This window comes from Gallinula chloropus (genome assembly GCF_964237585.1).
Source record: "Gallinula chloropus genome assembly, chromosome: 11".
Classification (NCBI taxonomy): Eukaryota; Metazoa; Chordata; class Aves; order Gruiformes; family Rallidae; genus Gallinula; species Gallinula chloropus.
Window position 1 is genome coordinate 8,278,734 of NC_140096.1, and position 17,232 is coordinate 8,295,965.

Genomic DNA, 17,232 nt, shown 5'->3' on the forward strand with positions numbered 1-17,232 from the left:
TCTTTGGGCATCATCCTGGGTGAACAAGGTGGCATCGTTTGTGGGTTCAAGCCTCTTCAAAGCTCCCACAAGCCAAATGCTTGGAGGAGTGTGGGAATCCAACTACCAAATACGTCATTCCACATCCCAAGCTCCAAACCATCCTGTGGTGTGAAGGAGCTCTGTTCCAATGCTGTGTTGTCAGTGCTCCTGAGCCACGTTATGTGGTTGTCCTCATTATTTTTTTATTTTTAAAGCAAGGAAGAAAAACACCTGCCAAACCTCCCTTACTGTGACCTTCTCCTACACGAGAGACCGCTGCAGAAGCAGATCCTGCTGGAAAGTGATTTCCAGTGAAGCAGATGTTGCATAGATCGTCCGGATCCCATGGTAAGAACCACGTGGCTTCTCTGTCCCCTCTTTGTGTTTGTCAAGTGCAGTCATGTTAGCGAGATGATTTGGGACTGAGAAGGCTCTGCCTCGGCAGTGACCGGAGTGATGTGGGTGTGTCTGTGCTGGATGAGCCCCCGGTGACGGGCAGCAAATACACAGGTCGTGCACTAGACGCTCCCACCCGACCAGAGGAGCTTTTTGGGGGGGTCGGATCCCCCGGTGCTCTGTGCAGTAGCAGTCGGCACTGCCCCTAGCAGAGTTGTGCAGGGATGAGCCTGGAGCTGGGGTGCCATCCAGGGGCAAGCGCTCGCTACTGCAGCCAGCCGCGCCCGCGGGGTCGGGGAGGGGAGCGGTGTCATGGGCCGGGCCCCCGTGTACCGGCCTGCGGGGGACTCGCTCGGGGTCGGGGGGCTGAGAGGGGGTTTGCAGCGTGGCGGATGGGGAAAACACTAATACCTGCAAACGTGGAAAACCGTGAAGTTTTGGCAATCCTGAGTTTGGGACAGGAGGGTGTGGTGATGGAGATGCAGCTTCATGGAGAAACTTTTGCATTTAGCTCTTGAAAGGATTTTTTTCCTTGTTTGGTCTGAAAATAGTGGTCAGAGAGAGCCGCTAGCTCCTCCTTAGCCCCCTGTCTCTGGTGAGGAACCTTTCCGTGCCCTTCCTCCAGATGGTGCTTCTGAACCACAATGCCAAACGCCACCTTTTCCTCACCTGTAATGGCAAATGTGCTGCTAGGTGCTGGTCCTTCAAAGCATGTTGAGAGGCTGGGGGCACAGCAGGGAACACCCCTTTAAAAGCAGAGGAGGAATACATTTATTTGGAGCAGCAGCAGCTGCTTCTATACTTTTGTTTTGCACAACGTGGGTTTCAGTGATGGAAGCTGTTGCAAGGGCTAGCTGAGTGCCAGGGACTTCAGCTTTCTATGTGTGGGAGATGAAGAAGGCAGGTGAAAGAGAAGAACGTGGCAGAGAGCTGGAGAGAGGGGGAGATATGCAGAAGCTCTGCTTGCTGCAGGGCTCAGGGCATGGGATCCAATGGCCCTGGCTGGGAGCTCTTGGTGCTCAGAGCACAGAGAGTGCCAGCAAACCCTCTCAGATTTATTGCACCGAGTCTCATGTATACCCAGCTGGGAACTTTCCACTGGTACAATTTTTTTCATAAGAAAATATATGAACAAGGCTTCCCACAGGAAATCACATATGTTTTCACTGAAGATGGAGTGATACACCATAAATAGTCACATTCATCCTGCTGAAACAGTGCTCTACTGATTGATAGCACTGGCTGGAGTTACGGTGTAATGGTCAAAATTCTCAGGCTTTGGAAGTAAGCATGTGTATCTGTCCTTTCTTATTGCTACCTCATCATGATTAACAAGGTGGTGAGTAAAAGTGGAAGGAATATTTTCTGCAAGCATCTAGAAGAAGCAAGGCTTTCCTTTGTATAAAATATTTACCAGTTTATATTTTTAATGCAAAAAAATCTGATTTTATAGGCACTTTAAAAAGTCTGCTGAGCTGGATTTTGTTTGTTTTCTTGTTTTTTACTTCTGTCTCATTCAGATCACTAGTACAGAGGAATGCAAAACCAGGATACAAACTGGAGGTTTCTCTAATCCCTCCCAAAGTATGTGGAGCTGAGTGAAGTGAGGATGATACTGAATGCACAAAAAAAAAATACAAGTGAAAATGTATTGTCCACTGAATACTTTGAACAAATCTAATTACAAACTTGATAACCAGGAAGACATGGCATGTGTGGTTATGTTGTGCAGCCTCAGTTTGTCCCTTCTCTGGTTCAACTGCAAAGGTTGGCGTTACTCTGCACTCCATGGCGGGTTTCTCTTGTCAAAACATGCTGGTTTGTGTGGTTTTGGCACTAAGCACAGGTTTATTATTCTCTTGACTCTTATCAGCTTGGGGTAATTCCTCTAAGGACAGGGACAAATGTGGCGTGTCTGCCACACGTTCTGCTACTTTCTTCCAATGAGTGCTCAGTAGGCGTCAGGTCTGTCTCGTGGCAAGTGTTTATACAGGGATAATTCCTGAAAATTTGGTCATCTCTCTGCAATGTTATCTACTTGTTCTTGTTTTTAGAAGTCAGGTGAGAAATAATCACTGAAAGCATCTTGGAGAAAAAGCCAAAGAACTGTAAAAAGCCAACATTCCTGAGACCTGGCAGTGCTACCGCTGGCCTGCACAAGCCAGGGCAAGGCCAGGGCAAGGGAGGCAGCCGTGGTCGGCAGCAGCTCTGCTCACTGTGCCTTTTGGAATTACTGAGTCCCCAGAGTGTCCCAAAGGTGGAAAACAAAGACGGTGTGAGGCACAGTTGCTGTCTGTGTGGATCATGCCCTCTGCGCGCTGGCAGCCAGCGCCAAGGGAAGGCCGCTGGTTCTGCAGGGCCGGTCTCTGCGGGCAGACTTAGTCACTTGCAGGCACTTCAATCCCTGCAGGAATTGGCAGGCCTGCCAAGGGCAGATCCCCAGCCCTGACTCTGCCTGGGGCCTGAAGGATGAGATTTGCCATCACCATTACCATGAGCACTAGGCAGCTCAGTTGAGCATTGGCAAATGGTGCTGCTGAATCCGGAGGTTGTGGGGCTGCTTCTGTGACCCGGCATGGGGAAGTGCTTCCTGCAGAGCAGAGGGGTTTTCCCCTGCAAGGGGCTCTGCACCAGGCAGGAGTTTAACCCAGCAAGGTGTGCTATCTGGCCAGGAAAGCATTGAAAGTCAATAATCTAGCAAAGGAAAAAAGCATCCAAAAATATTTCTGAATTTGGCTATATCAGTGAACAAGGGAAGAGTTACAGATGTCAACTGTCTGGACTTTTGTAAGGTCTTTGACATGATTACCTATGGCATCCTTCTCTATAGATTGGGCAGGTATGGATTTGATGGGTGGATGATGGGTTGCATCTGGAGGGTAGTAGTCAATGGCTCAGTGTCCAGGTAGAGATCAGTGACAAGTGGTGTCCCTCAGGGAAATGGTGCTGTTTGATATCTTCATCGGTTGACAGATCTGATGGATGGGATGCTATCCAGAGAGACCCAGACAAGCTCGGAAGTGGACTCATGTGAACCTCATGAAGTTCAACAAAGCCAAGTGCAAGGTCTTGTGCATGGGGCAGGGCAACCCCTGGTATCAGTACAGGCTGGGTGATGAAGGGATTGAAAGCACCACTGCTGGGAAGGACTTGGGGGTGAAAAGCTAGACATGAGCCACCAATATTTGCTTGCAGCCCAGAAAGCCAACAGTATCCTGGGCTGCATCACAAGAAGCCTGACCAGCAGATCAAGGCAGATGATTCTGCCCCTTTGCTCCAGTGAGACCATATTGCAGCATTTCAGTACTTAAAGTAGTCTTACCTTTCAGTAACGCCTGTTGCAGTAGGACAAAATATAATGGTTTTAAACTGAAAGAGGGTAGATTTAGACTAGATAAAAGGGAGACATTTTTTGCAATGAGAGTGGTGAAACACTGGCACAGGTTGCCAGAGAGGTGATAGGTGCCACACCCCTGGAAATATGCAAAGCCAGGTTAGACAGCGCTCTGAGCAACCTGATCTAATTGAAGATGTTCCTGCTCATTAGAGTGTGTGTTACACTAAATTCTGTTTAAGGGTCCCTTCCGACCCAAACCGTTCTGTGATTCTGTTCCAGCTTCAGGAGAGCTGTGGCATTGAACCTGCACTGCTAAAGCTTACATTGGCATGCCACCACATGATGCTTATTTACTAATTCAACAGAACTGAATGAGATGTTTGGAGTGGCTGTGCGTGGGATAGAGAGTGATGAGCAGGGGGAAGGTGAGGATGGAGATTGAGACTGTGATCAGTATTTAATCACTGAAGAGAAAGGGGTGTAGTTTAACATAGCTCTTATACTGTAAATGAAGTTCATCCCACGGGGCTGCCTGTGGCTCTGATGCAACACATGGCACAAGAGTTTTCTAGTGAAGCATCACATCATCTGCAGAAGGATTTGAACTGGTTTTAATATACCTGCAGGAATGGAAAATTCCCTTTGGGAGGATGGAGAAGACTTACCAGTGTGAGGGAGGAAAGAAGGGTGAGTATCACTGTGCCAGAGGCATCGTGATGACCCAGCAGTGTTCCCAGCAGCTGGAGGGAAGTGGCTAGAGGTATGGCACTGCTGTGATGCCATACCAGAGCTTGTCAACAAAATGCAAGGAGACACAACTCACACAGAACATCCCTGAGACACAAGTTCTTTGCAGGAGTAAGTGCAGAGCTGTGTTAGCTGAAGCTCAATACTGCAAGGAGCAGCTGAGCTATAACATGTTTTATCTGGTAATGTTTCTGCTCGCTTCTCCAACACTGTCTTGTATTCTAACAGCAAAGCACCTCGTGCTCGCTGTGGGGAGCTACCACATGTTCACAGAGATACTGATGGACTGAACATCTGAGGACTTCAGATGTGCTGGAACACATGCGATTTATTCCTACTTCAGCATTACTCACAACATCCCCAGTGCGAGCTGAGCACAGGAAGGCAGCCCTTCCCAGACATCGCACGTGGCTGTGGCCAGTCAGGAAACAGGGAGGACAGAAGCTGTTTTGGGGCCATGCTTCCCAGCCCCGTGTCATCCAGCACAAGCCCCAGCCCTGAACTTCTGTACATGAGCTTCTCCTCTGCACATGAACATTTACACTGAATTTTGATATTAGCATTTCAGATGTGAGCATTGTCCATGAATGAAAGTATTTATTCCTATATAATAACCCCCCTCGATTTCCATATAAAATTATCTGTAATGAAAAAACATTGTTCACAAACAAATAGCAAGAAAACACCTCAGTGTCCTCCACTTCATAATTTAAACATGTCAAAGCATGGTTGTGGAGGTGACCCATCCCCTTGCAAAATACCACGTGTGGCAGACAAGTGCCAGCAGCAGGACCTTGCTGGGGAGAGAGGGAGCCCTGGGAGCCGTGCTGGTACCAGCTACCCTGCACTTGTCTTCGCTTGCCAGCTCAGGCGGCACTGTACAGTCCATCAGGTCCCCTGGACGGGGGACATCAAGTGCTGTCATGTTGTGGGAGCTCAGGAAGCCACACTGCAGCCCTTCGATCGCTCCTCTGTGCTTCACAGTCCACCGCCAGAACCAAAGCATCTTGCAGTCACATTTCCAGGGGTTGTGGGATAAAAACACATACTTCAGCTTTGGCAGTTCAGCGAACAAGCGGATGGGGAGGGAGCTGAGGTTGTTTTTGCTCAGGTGAAGGAAGTGCAACTTGTTTAGGTATGAGAAAGCAGAGTCTGAAATGGAGGAGATCTGGTTATTGTTCAGGTACAAGTTTCTTAAGTTCAGCAGATGTCTGAAGGTGCAGTCGACAGCAGTGATTCTGTTGGCTTCAAGGTGCATGGTCTTGAGCTGGATCAACCCGTCGAAAAGCTGATTAGGCAAATCAGCAATGAAGTTGTGTCCTAAATTTAACACACCCAATCTGAGCAGCTTTGTGAAAGCGCCATTTTGAATGATCCATATCCGATTCTTCCTCAGATTCAGATCATACAGGGTTTCCAGGTCCTTCAGGGAATCTCTGCCAATAGCTTCTATGTGGTTGCCCTCCAGGGAGAGCCTTGTGAGGCTGGAGAGATTCCTAAAGGCTTGTGGGACATACCGCATGTTATTGGAGGCTAAATCAAGTCTTTCTAAAGAAGGCAGGTGTGAAAACAAAAGTGGGTGGATTTCGAAGATGTTGCAGTGGGACAAATCCAGGCTGATGAGGTTCAATAGTCCTCTGAAGGTGTTCGCATGCAGGTAGGTGAGGCGTGAGTTCCTGCTGAGGTGCAGCTCTCGCAGCTTGCTGAGAGCGTGGAAGGTTCCCGGGGAGAGGAAAGTCAGATTGTTTCCATCTAGCCAGAGGCTGTGGAGGAAAGTCAGGTTTCTGAAGGTATTGGTTGTGAGAATCCGCAGATAATTATTGGAGAGGTTTAGAGAGACAGTGGATGCTGCTATTTCTCCAGGGAGGGCTCTCAGTCCGGCTCTGTTACAGTGGGTGATCTCTTCAGATGTACATGTGCACATGCTTGGGCATGAATCAGAGATATTCAGACTCAGTTCAGCCTTTGCTGCACACGTAAATATGAGTACAACAAGAAAGAACATGACCAGCCACAAGTCAGCCACTGCATCTAATAGGTGGTGGATAGCAGAGAAGGAGGCAAGAAAAAGAGCATGTACCTTTCGGGCAGGTGAACCGCAAGCATTGCAGGGTCGGTTGGGCTGTGCTTTTAGTGCACAGTGAAAATAAATTAGCTGGTTCTTCCTGCTGCAGACCAGTGGGGATCAAGTCTTTAGGGAGGTAAAAGCCGATTAAGTGCCGTCCTGCTGCAAAGAGCATTACTGAGAGGCAGGGAGATTTCTCAGCTGAGCATCACCCTCTGACAATGGCTTTTCCCACCTCTGGCCCTCCACAAATAGCAGCAGGTAACCCACTGTCTGGGAGAGGCTGCTGCTCCTGGGTTGATCCCCACTGCAAGGATCTGCTTGGTAGTTTGATGCAAAAAATCTGTTTTGGAGGGGGAGTTTTGTACTTTCCTGCAGTTGGGGTTTCAGCAAAGGCAGCTGCAAGCAGCTCTGTCATGCGGATGGGAGATGGGGTGTTCAGCCTGGCGTGGCTGCGTGTGCTGCAGATGTCCCGGGCTCACTAAGGCTGTGATCTGGATGCTGAGGAAAGCAGAGCTGCAACTGAGCCCTGAGCACAGGGCTGTTAGCAGTCAGTAAAATGGAAGACTGTCAGGAGCCGTGCAAGCCTCATGCACCCTGCCAGCCCGGGGAGTGTGCAGGAAAGGTTGCGCCCTGGTGGAGCCTCTTCTCAGGATAAGTCCTGAGCCATTTCTGAATGGTAAAAGGTGGTCTTTGTGGGCAAATTGCAGAGTACCTGAAGGGTGTGCTGCCCTTCCCAGGGCACTTTCTGTCACCAGCCGCTGGAGCTGGACTTGGGTCCCTAAAAAGCCCGTGTTTTTCTCACTTTTAATTTTTATTCAGTTTTCTCTGCTGGAGTTCTCGTGTTTTTGATGTGCTTAAAGCACGTTCTCTCAGTTGCTCCTTTCATTTCCCTGAAGACCCAATTTCTTGGTCTCTCAGCCTTTTTTCTTTTTCATGTTCTACAAATCTGTGTTTCCTTTCTTTCTCCTGCTCTACCAGCTCTGCCCAGACAGTGACTAAAAGCCAAATGCATGATATACCTAACAGTATCTGTGACTTGGAGATGTTTGCAGATCCATTATTTTCTCAGCAGCAGCAGCAGCAGATTGTTTCCTGTGCTGTTAAGTTGCTGTGTTGGCTTCAGCTAGTTCTGTTTTCTTCTTCATCTTTTCAAGCAACAACCCCCCAAAGAACAGCTTCTCCCTGTAAGCTTGGCTGGGATGGCTGCATTGTGTAATGGAAACCATCTTCTAGCTGTAAACAACATCATTTATTTGCTTAGACAGGCTTTGCTGCAGTGTTAATAGGAGCCAAAACCTGGTTTTCACCCTGAAAGCAGCAGCGCTGGCACCTTGCCAAGGGGATTGTCCTGGGAGCCCCAGAGGAAGGTGGAAATGTGCTGTTCATCCCATCCAGCTACTCACGTTTGGGGCCACGCCAAAGGTTATGGTGGGTGAATCTTTGTTTTCTGTATTCCTGGCTCAGCTGGGACTGCTCCTTCAAGGATAACACTTTGGAGGAGTGTCCCACCATTGGGATCTCCATGGTTTCTCTTACCTCCTGCTGCAACACAGCTGTGATTATCCATTGCTCCACAACTTTGTGTATCCCTGTGAAGGAGACAAGTTTCTCTTTGTCTAATGAGTGAGCTGCTGCTCTGTGTCTGCTAGGAACAGTCTCACCTCTAGCTGAAGTTTTGTAGCTCAGGCTGAAGAAGTTGGATCACTTGTTCTGGGGTCCTTTTTATTCTACACAGGCTTTATTTCTGGTTGTAATTTAGCAGTGTTGCCATGTTCTAACCCGATGCTTTCTCTAATTCTCCTCAATTTCATATGGGAAATTTTCAGAGGCCAAAAGCATGCAGCTCTTTGAGCTCATCATTGCCAGATGTTGCTTAACTGGACTAAAACACAGTGAAACAGGAGCACACAACTGCAGAATGTCGCCTTGCTTCAGAACCCTTTGCAGTGACTGAGTATCAATCACTACAATGATTGCAGGTACATGGTGTGTGTGGGGCAGTGCCCGGTGCCCCTTTGCAACAAGTGCTCAGCGTTGCCCGTCCAGCTTCTGCTTCCCGAGTGTCATTGCTACAGGCAGCATTGCTACCACATCAGATGCCACAGAGGCCAGAAATGATCCTTGAGAGGAACAATCACATGATCTTTCTCTCCAGCTATTTTCTTTTTTTCTTTAGTGAATAATTTCCCACTATGGTCTGTTCTGTTATGAGCATCCAGTTCTTGAGCTGTGAGGTTGGTTGACCTTGGCTGGAGGCCAGCTGCCCACCAAAACTGCTCTATTGCTGCTCTCCTCAGCTGGACAGGGGAGAGAAGATAGAACAAAAGGCTTCTGGGTTGAGATAAGGGCAGGGAGAGATCATTCAGCAATTACTGTCACAGGCAAAATAGACTCAACTAGGAATAAATTGAATTTCATTTATTACCCAATCAAAAAAGAATAGGATGAGAAATAAAACCAAATCTTAAAACACCTCTCCCCACCCCTCCCTTCTTCCCGGGCTCAGCTTTATTCCCTGTTTCTCTCCCTCCTTCCCCAAGTAGCACAGGGACATGGGGGTTGAGGTCAGTTCATCTCACATTGTCTCTGCTGCTTCTTCCTCCTGATGGGGAGGATTCTTCACACTCTGCCTCTGCTCCAGCGTGGGGTCCCTCTCATGGGACATAGTCCTCCATGAACTACTCCATTGTGAGTCTTTCCCATGGGCTGCAGTTCTTCATGAACTGCCCCATTGTGGCTTTCATGGGGTGCAGACTTTCAGGGCCAGACTGCTCCAGCATGGTCCTCCATGGAGTTAAAAGTCATGCCAGCAAACCTGCTTCTAGCAGCTTCTCACAGAAGCTACCCTTGCAGCTCACCCCTCCCTCTTCCAAAAATCTTGCCACACAAACATAAACCAGGCTGTCTCTCCCAGGCTGGGCTCTCTGTGCTCTGCATGCAGGGATCTTGGGTCCCTCTGTCTGCTGGGAGGGTTTTCTGGAGTGCAGCTGAGGTGGCTACTCCTTCCGGCTTTAGTGGAAAGGCTGAGCCACTACAGGTCTTCTCTAAAAATGCATTCCACCCATTGCATGACCATGATTATGTCTTTTCTTCAGTCACTGATTTATCTGACATTTGGGATTTATAGCCCAGCACACCCACTTGGGAAATTGTTTGGAGCTGATGTCAAGAGCCTTGCCTAATACTGCAGACCTTAAGGAGCTCTATTCTCTTCACGGGATCGAGGAGCGATACAACAGTCCAAACATCCACATTGGGGTGGTGTTTAATGAGTTAAAGAAGCAAGGTTTGTTCACTTTATACTTCCTGGTGGGCGAAGGTGGGGTGAGCAGAATCAGTAGCTTTGTTGATTAAAAGAATGTCAGGAATACTTTCACTTCTCCAAAGCTTTATCTAGCTGATGAACTCTCTTTCACGTGCATGTTAGCATTTTTGGTACGTAAGAGAAACTCCTGACAAAAACACTTCAGAAGTGGGAATTTGTGTTTGCAGTGAGTACAGTTCAAAAGAGCAAAGGAAGAAAGCTTGTTATTTTTAAAGTATCTCTGAAAAGAAACCCCCTGGGTACTCTGTAGCTCTCTAGAACTGGCCATGGAGTCCAAGCCTAAAAATAATAACTATGAGACTCTAAAAAGAGATGCGAAGTATGCTAATATACTCTATAGTATACTAATAAAGCAGAGTTAGACAGGAGTGAGCTCTCTCTGCCAGCCATGGGCATCACTGTCTTGCCTTCTGCTTCTCATCACAGCCGCTGGTCTAGGAGATGTGAGCAGGAGACTACCTGTGATGAAAAACTGTTCTTTGTCAAAGCTGAAGAAGGGCTCCTGTTGCAACCTGGCTGAGCAGGTCCCTGTGGCTGAAATTCTGTGCCTTGGCCAGATCAGCGTCACTGGGATTTAGGCCGTGTGCCTGCTGTGGGCAATCCCTGGTGGTTTATTGTTATCTGGGGCCATGGCTCAAAGCTGAGCAGCACTTGGGATCAGAGCTTTGGCCCAGTGCTGCAGCGATTCCCTTGGGAGCAGGCAGTGGTGCCAGGGCACATGTGCATGTGCTGCCTTTAATAGCAACGGGTGCAGCATGTTTTCAGTCACTTCTGTGCTTGTTTTCTTTGCTACTTTTAGTAACTTGTAAAATGCTTACAGCCAATTACTTGAACAAACAGTGTCATGGATGATAATCTCAGTCTTGGCAGCAGTATTGGCTGGCTGGACACAAACATCTCAAAAGAAATGTTTTGGAAAAGTTTTCTGCATGCTGGAGGTGGAAAGGGTGTCTGTCCCTCTTGCCTCCAGTCTGTCTCTGCCACACTCTAGGCACTGAACTGCTTCAAAAATGGACTTCTTCCCACAGGTGAGTGGGACCAGATCTCTCCGATACCTGGTTCTGATGGGTTCTGGATGGATGGCCCTTGCGCTCACCGCTGCTGCAAAGTGGAAAAGCAGGGTTTTCCCCAGGCCTGGTTACTGCTTCCATGTGAAATTGTGGCTTCAGGAGGGAAAGTGAAACACTGACTAAAGTCTTCCCTTTAAAAATATTAGGAGTTCTTCCTCCTGGACAAAACAGTGGATTTGCAGGCACTCCCTGTCAGAGCTGGACATGCTTCGGAGGTACATGAGACAGCATTAAGAGGTATGTGAGACAGTGTTAAGACCCAGCATGCCAAGGCAAGAACCATGGTGCTGAGTGTGATCAGGACTCACTGCCTTGGCTATCAGTTTTTAACTGGCTACTGCTCACAACAGCCCTCCTCCCTAAGGGTACAGAAAGTGTGTGAGAAAGCAGTCTCATCTGCAGGAGAGCTCTGGGGCTGGGGGAAGATGAGGTAGATACTCCAATCTTACTTGCAAGCCTGAGCAATTAATCCTTAAAGAAACCTTAAAACAAACAAATGCAGGAAGGAGGAATGCATATAAAATCTATGGAGCTCTGGGAGAACCCGGCTGAAAGAGGGACAGTTTTGGTGCCTGTGTGCAAAAGACTTGTTGCTTGGCACAATGGAAATCACTGCTGCCCCGTGGTGTGTGGGTGCTGGGTCCCCAGCTTTGTCTGCCAGCCCCGGGACCAGAGAGTTGGGGTATCCTGCTGTACACCAGCATCAAAAAGGTCAGAGCCATGCTGACCTTTGCTGGGTTACACGTCCTGGGGAGCACATTTATGAGAGATTATTTTCCCCCACTTTCTCTGAAAAGAACAAATGAAGCCCCTGAATACAGTCTGCATCTGGATCCTACATTGCTTTGGGGATCTGCAGGCTGGCAAAGTTGAGCCACAAGAGCTGGAGCTGGCTCTGACAGTCTGCTGGTGCGATTGGATATGCTGCCTCTTCCAACTATTCCATCCCTGACAGCAGCACTTCCCTGCAAAAACAAGGCCCAGGACTTGGGCTGCATGAATCCAGTTTTAATTTTTGCACAATTGATCAGAAGCTGCTATTTGGACTGTGTGTGCCTGTCTCATTTTTTCATTTTAGGATTTGGTTGGGTGTTTTTTTAACACTTCTAGTAACCTCTTTTGATGCTTGGAGTTGAAAATAGAAAGGTAAACCTGAGTGCTGCATGTAAACATGCAGCAAAATTTCTTGCTTCTCTTGAACTGGGATTTTTTTTTTCCTTGGACTAAAAGACATGCATAAAATCCTTCCCCAAATATATGCCCCAGGAAGCACAAACTCCTCACCATGTAACATCGAACAGGTCGTTTTCTGGTGAAAACTCCCAGCTTTCATACCTTTGTAGCCAGATGCATGGTAAAAAGGGTGAAGACCCTGTGCTGGACCCTGGTGCTACAGACCCTTGTGCTGGAGTTGGAAGCCATGTGCCTGGCTGGGGAAGCTGGAGGAACTTTGTGCTCAAGGAGCATTAGCCCAGCTGCAGCACTACATGGAACAAGGTTAATGCCCATATCAGGTGGACCTTCTGTTTCACAGCCATTTGTGTACAGGCAATGCCAGAAATTGTGGGGGAAGAAAGAAATAGTGGGGGAAATAGAAGAGGAATGAGTTCTTGTACATTGGCTAAACGGAGCTTTGGAGTGAGAACTTGCGATCAGATGAGGAATTGGATCCATTTGGAGGGGGGTAAGAATGGGAGCACAATTTGGCAAAGGGTAGCCTGGAGTGTGACCCCCTTGCACCAGGTGCATTGGGCCCATCTCTCATCTACTAAGAGTTATGAAGCCAGCACAAAGTTTCAAGCAGTTTTTGAAGTAGAAGAGAATAGACAAAGTCAGTGTCTGTGGGGATCAAAAGTGCAGCCGGAAAGGAAAATGTTGTATTTAAACCTAAACAATTTGTGTTTGTTTATTTTGCAAGCATAACATTCTCATGTATTTGACATTTTGTCCCTGCTTACAAAGCACACTAGATGTTTGATGAAGGACAGAGAAAGATCTTTCACCGGTTGTCTGCAAAGCAACTAGAAGCAAGGATTTCTGGCTGAGGGTGTTCTGTCACATACTGGTAGTAAAAAAAATGGAATAAATACAGGTCAGAGTGAGTGCTGACATCTCCAGTCACTCACCTGAGAGCCAACAGTTCTCTGGACCTGAGGCAGAGTATATACAGGTGCAGTTCTCCTCCTCTGCACATGACCTCTGCACTTGCACATCCCACTTGTTCCTACTGACTTACTTGGTAAATGTTTGATTTGTAGAACAGACAGAGTTCTTGCAACGTGTTTCTAGAAGGTGCATCATCTGTTTAATGCCTCTTAAACAAAACATGTCTCCTGGTAGTGGCTGTATTACGTGGGAACTGAGTGCAAACCGGCATCTTAGAGCTTTTTGGTGAAGTTGTGACATTTTCAGAACCCCCAGGCTGTTCTGCACATTACTCTTTCCTCCTTTACAGATTTTATTTTTTGTTGAGTAATGCAACTTTCAATGGTTCCACGGTGTCACCCTCCTCCTCTGCCTTTTTCATAGCAGTCCTAAATAAGAGTGGGGAGGAAAGAAGAAGAAGGGATGCCCGGAAATCAAGCTAAACATTTATGGAATGGGCGAGTGTGTGCACTGGGGTTGTTCATATCTGTCTCGAGATGCCAAGGATGTGCTGACATATATGTTGTCTGACTGTGACACGCAATGCTGGAGCCTTTGGGACAGATGGAGTCTCCCATCCTGGACAGTGATTTGATTTTACTCTCACCCTGTGATGTTTGGGTCTGTTTCTGTTTTACCTGCTCTCAGCATGTCACTTCACTGAGCAATTTCAGCTTGCTTTCCCTTGCAGTGTTTGCCCTGAGCCCAGGCACTGTCATGCAGCCTGATGGTCCTGACCACTGACTACTTTGCTGTTGTGCCTGTGAAGCAGTAAATCAGCTGCGCTGCGATAAATAGAAATGTTGCCTGGGGTTCCCCATCTTTAAATAACCCAGTCTTCTCTGTACAGAAAATGCCAAAAGCTGGACTCTTAATATGAGGCAGAAAAAACCAAAAGCTTCCAAGGACTCCTCTCCCTGTCTGCAGAAGCAGTGCTGTCCTCCAGAGGATCTATATGAGTTTGCTGATGACCTTTTCCAACAATGCCTTCATCTCTGTCTGGATCAAAGACACAGCTGGGCAGAAAGGTGAGTTTGTTCTTCACAGCCTGCTCAGCCCTTGGTTCCTCTGAAGATGCTGGCAAAAGGCTATTTTCCTTGTTTCACCTCTCTTCTGGGTCATCTTGGTGTAAGCAGAGCTGGTTACAGAGCCTGTGATGCCTATTGCCCCAGCTTGCTGCCCAGTCCCAGAGCAAGGGAAGCACAGGGGTTCTCCCAAGCCAGTTGGATACCCCTTGCTGCAAGGCTGTGCTGGTGCTCAAAGAATGGGTTGAACCTGGGTCCAGCCCTGGTTGGTGACAGCCAGCCAGCCAGCAGCACCTGGTTGGGGCAACGGGACATGTCAGTGGCAGGGACTTCTGTTGTTGCTTTCCATCTGGTGTATGCAGCCTTGCCTGGGAGCACCACGTACACATCCCCAGTAGCTGGACTGCTACTGCAGAGGAGATCATAGCCAGAGTATCAGGGCAAAGAGTTTAAGGCTCATGGATGGTTGCTTTGTGGCAGTTCTGATCCTCCGGGAGCTCCTTCGGAGCTCCATCCAGGGAAAGGAGGCTGAGGTCAGGAGGAGCCTGGGACATGAGGAAGAAGCTGACACAAAAACTCCATTTTCTGTGAAGGAGAGGTCAGTGTGAGCATGCAGCCTGGCTGATCTGCTGTCTTTGTTGTGTGTTACCCCTGGGAAGCTGCAGAGCCAAGCCTGCTCACTGCCGCGTGGGTTTGTTCTCCTCAGTTCAAGCACCGTGCAAGTCTTTCCAAGGACTTTGGGCAGTGGCTTTCCTGTCCTGCTGACTGGAAAAGGCAGTGCTGGCATGAACGCTGTGATGTTCCTCCACTCCCTGTCTCTGTGTGGTCACATTATGGTCAGTGCTGCCAGGATTAACCTTCTATTTCTCTCACAAACGTATTAGAAAGTGCCGGGACTCCACAGAGTGCCTGGGAATCTCTGAGCTACGGGGGTTCATGCACGTTGCATGTATACCTGGGGGCTGCATGTGGCTGTCTCTTCCTGGCCCAAGATCTTCAGCAGAAACCCACGGAGATATTTGTGTGCATTTCCTTTTTTCCTGCTTGCCTGCCTTTCTTTTTTGCAGTTCCTCTCTCCTGATTTACTGCACATGCTCACGTGGCCTTGGAAAGGGGGATTCTCAAACTGGTTTGCTTCCAAAAGGAAAAGGAGCTGGCAGGCATTCATATTTCAGCTCTGGAGCTATGTAGGTTAAAGTCTCCCAGTAGGAAAATGGAAGACAGGAGAGAGCAGATCCCTGGGCGTGATACTCGCTAGAAGGCAAACAGAAAGAAGCATGAAACTCTAGAGCTGCATCCAGAGGTTTGAGAGGTATGTTTTCTATCTGCTGTTTGAACATAATTTCCATTGACTTGATTAAGTTTGTGATAAAATGCCCCACTCTGTCTTAACTGATAGTAGGAACAACTAGTTTAGAAGTAGATTCTAAACCACCAGTTGTCTGGGGGAGGAGGGGGGGCTGTGTGTGTGTGAAGCGTGTTTGTGAATGAAACCTTGTTCTCAGTAATGTAGCTAAAGTTAATTATGGTGTGGTGCCTCTATTAGGATTAAGTGAGACAGTAACGCTTTATGCCAAGTTCTGAGATTTCAGCTCTTGTATGTTACCCTGAGGGTTCCGGACATGAGAGTTCAGGGTGAAAGGGGGCTGCAGACCCTCTCTGGAATCTTTGCTGTCCCCAGACAAAAAGTTTTCCTCTGTTTAAAGACCAGATTTAAGATTAAAGAACGTGGGCTTGTGATCCAGTATTTGGGGCTTTAAACACCAGCACTCTGCAGAAATGTCCACTAATGGTCTGCTATTAAATTTTCACTGCTGAGACAATATAATGAAAGGTTAATTTTTGTCAGTATGTTCAAAGTGGCACATTGTGTGTGTTGCATTGAGCACATGATAAACTCAGGTACATTAAACTGTTAATAGAGAGAAATACATTTGAAATAATCAGCTGCCTTCTGTTAAATAAGAGTTAATTACCCAACTCGATTGTCTTGTCTTGGTCAAAATTTCTGGGTTTTTTTTAGGATCCCTTGAGAATACTTAAATGCCTGACTGGTTCCATAAGGACTAATTAAATAGGAATTGCCTCTTTTTATTATGTAAAACAAAATAAATATTTGAGTATATCTTCTTTGTTGACTATAAAGTCTTTAAGTTTGAAAAATGCTCAGCTTAGAGTGCAGACATAAACTGTTGAGCTGGGACAGACAAAGACAGACCTGTCAATTAGCTCTCCTATTTTAGCTGCTCTGTAGCTACATTTCCCCCTACTGAAATCCAGTCCTGATCTTTCCAAATGAATGGCAAATCCCACAGTTAAAAGCAAAGCCTGTAAGGACTGAGTACTTGACTGTCTGTTGCTTGTATCTACATTGGAAGTATTACTTTACTCTGCTGATTAAAAGCTCTCAGGAGGGCAGGAGATGCAGATTTGCTCTGAGAGAGACTCTGACAGTGAACAACGTTTTGCAAGACCCTTTGATGTCTTTGTATCCAGCTCTGTAAATTAAAAAGTTAAAGGTTGCTTTCCTCAGAGCCTTGTTAAAAAGCTGCTTTCATGTCTGTGAAGTCCCAGGAGACCCTCAGGTGTGAAGTACCTGGTCCCCACTTGCAAGTGCTGCCTTTTTACAGTATTTTGATGGTGTGGGGTGCTGAAAGTAGTATCAGAAAATCGAGGAAAGGATCACAAGGAGTTTTGGTGCTGCCTTTGGTCACAGAAGTTCCCAAAGCATCTCTAGCTCTTGAGTCAATAATCTTTCTCCTCTGCTGGCCACAGAAAGCACCATCTGTAATCACAGATAAAACCCAGCTGCTCGCTTCTCTGCCAGGCTAATTAAAAAGTGCGGTGACCTCCCCAGGGCTAATTGTGTTCTATCAGTGGGATGGAAGAAAGGAGTCCAGCAGGGCTGCCTGCCACTTCAGCATTCCATTACTGACACCATTTTAGGTTGTTTTTATTTTGACTGTGTGATTTCAGAGCTAAGGGGCTGCAGAGTGCATGTCTAACACATAGTTTCTGATCTGCAGGTGAGCGATGGGATAGAACAGCACTGCTAGCACGTGAATTTCATGCAGAACACCCTTTCCACCAACACCAAC

The 17,232-nt window shown here is 47.5% G+C and overlaps 1 protein-coding gene across 1 annotated transcript; it reads right to left on the minus strand.

Moving 5' to 3' along the window:
* Positions 1 to 5,219: 5,219 nt before the first annotated feature.
* LOC311195567 (uncharacterized protein) lies at positions 5,220 to 6,506 on the minus strand (the record flags this gene model as incomplete). Its single annotated transcript, XM_084268971.1, has 1 exon — positions 5,220 to 6,506. One exon carries the CDS (start codon positions 6,504 to 6,506, stop codon positions 5,220 to 5,222), a length of 1,287 nt encoding a protein of 428 aa, XP_084125097.1.
* Positions 6,507 to 17,232: the final 10,726 nt, after the last annotated feature.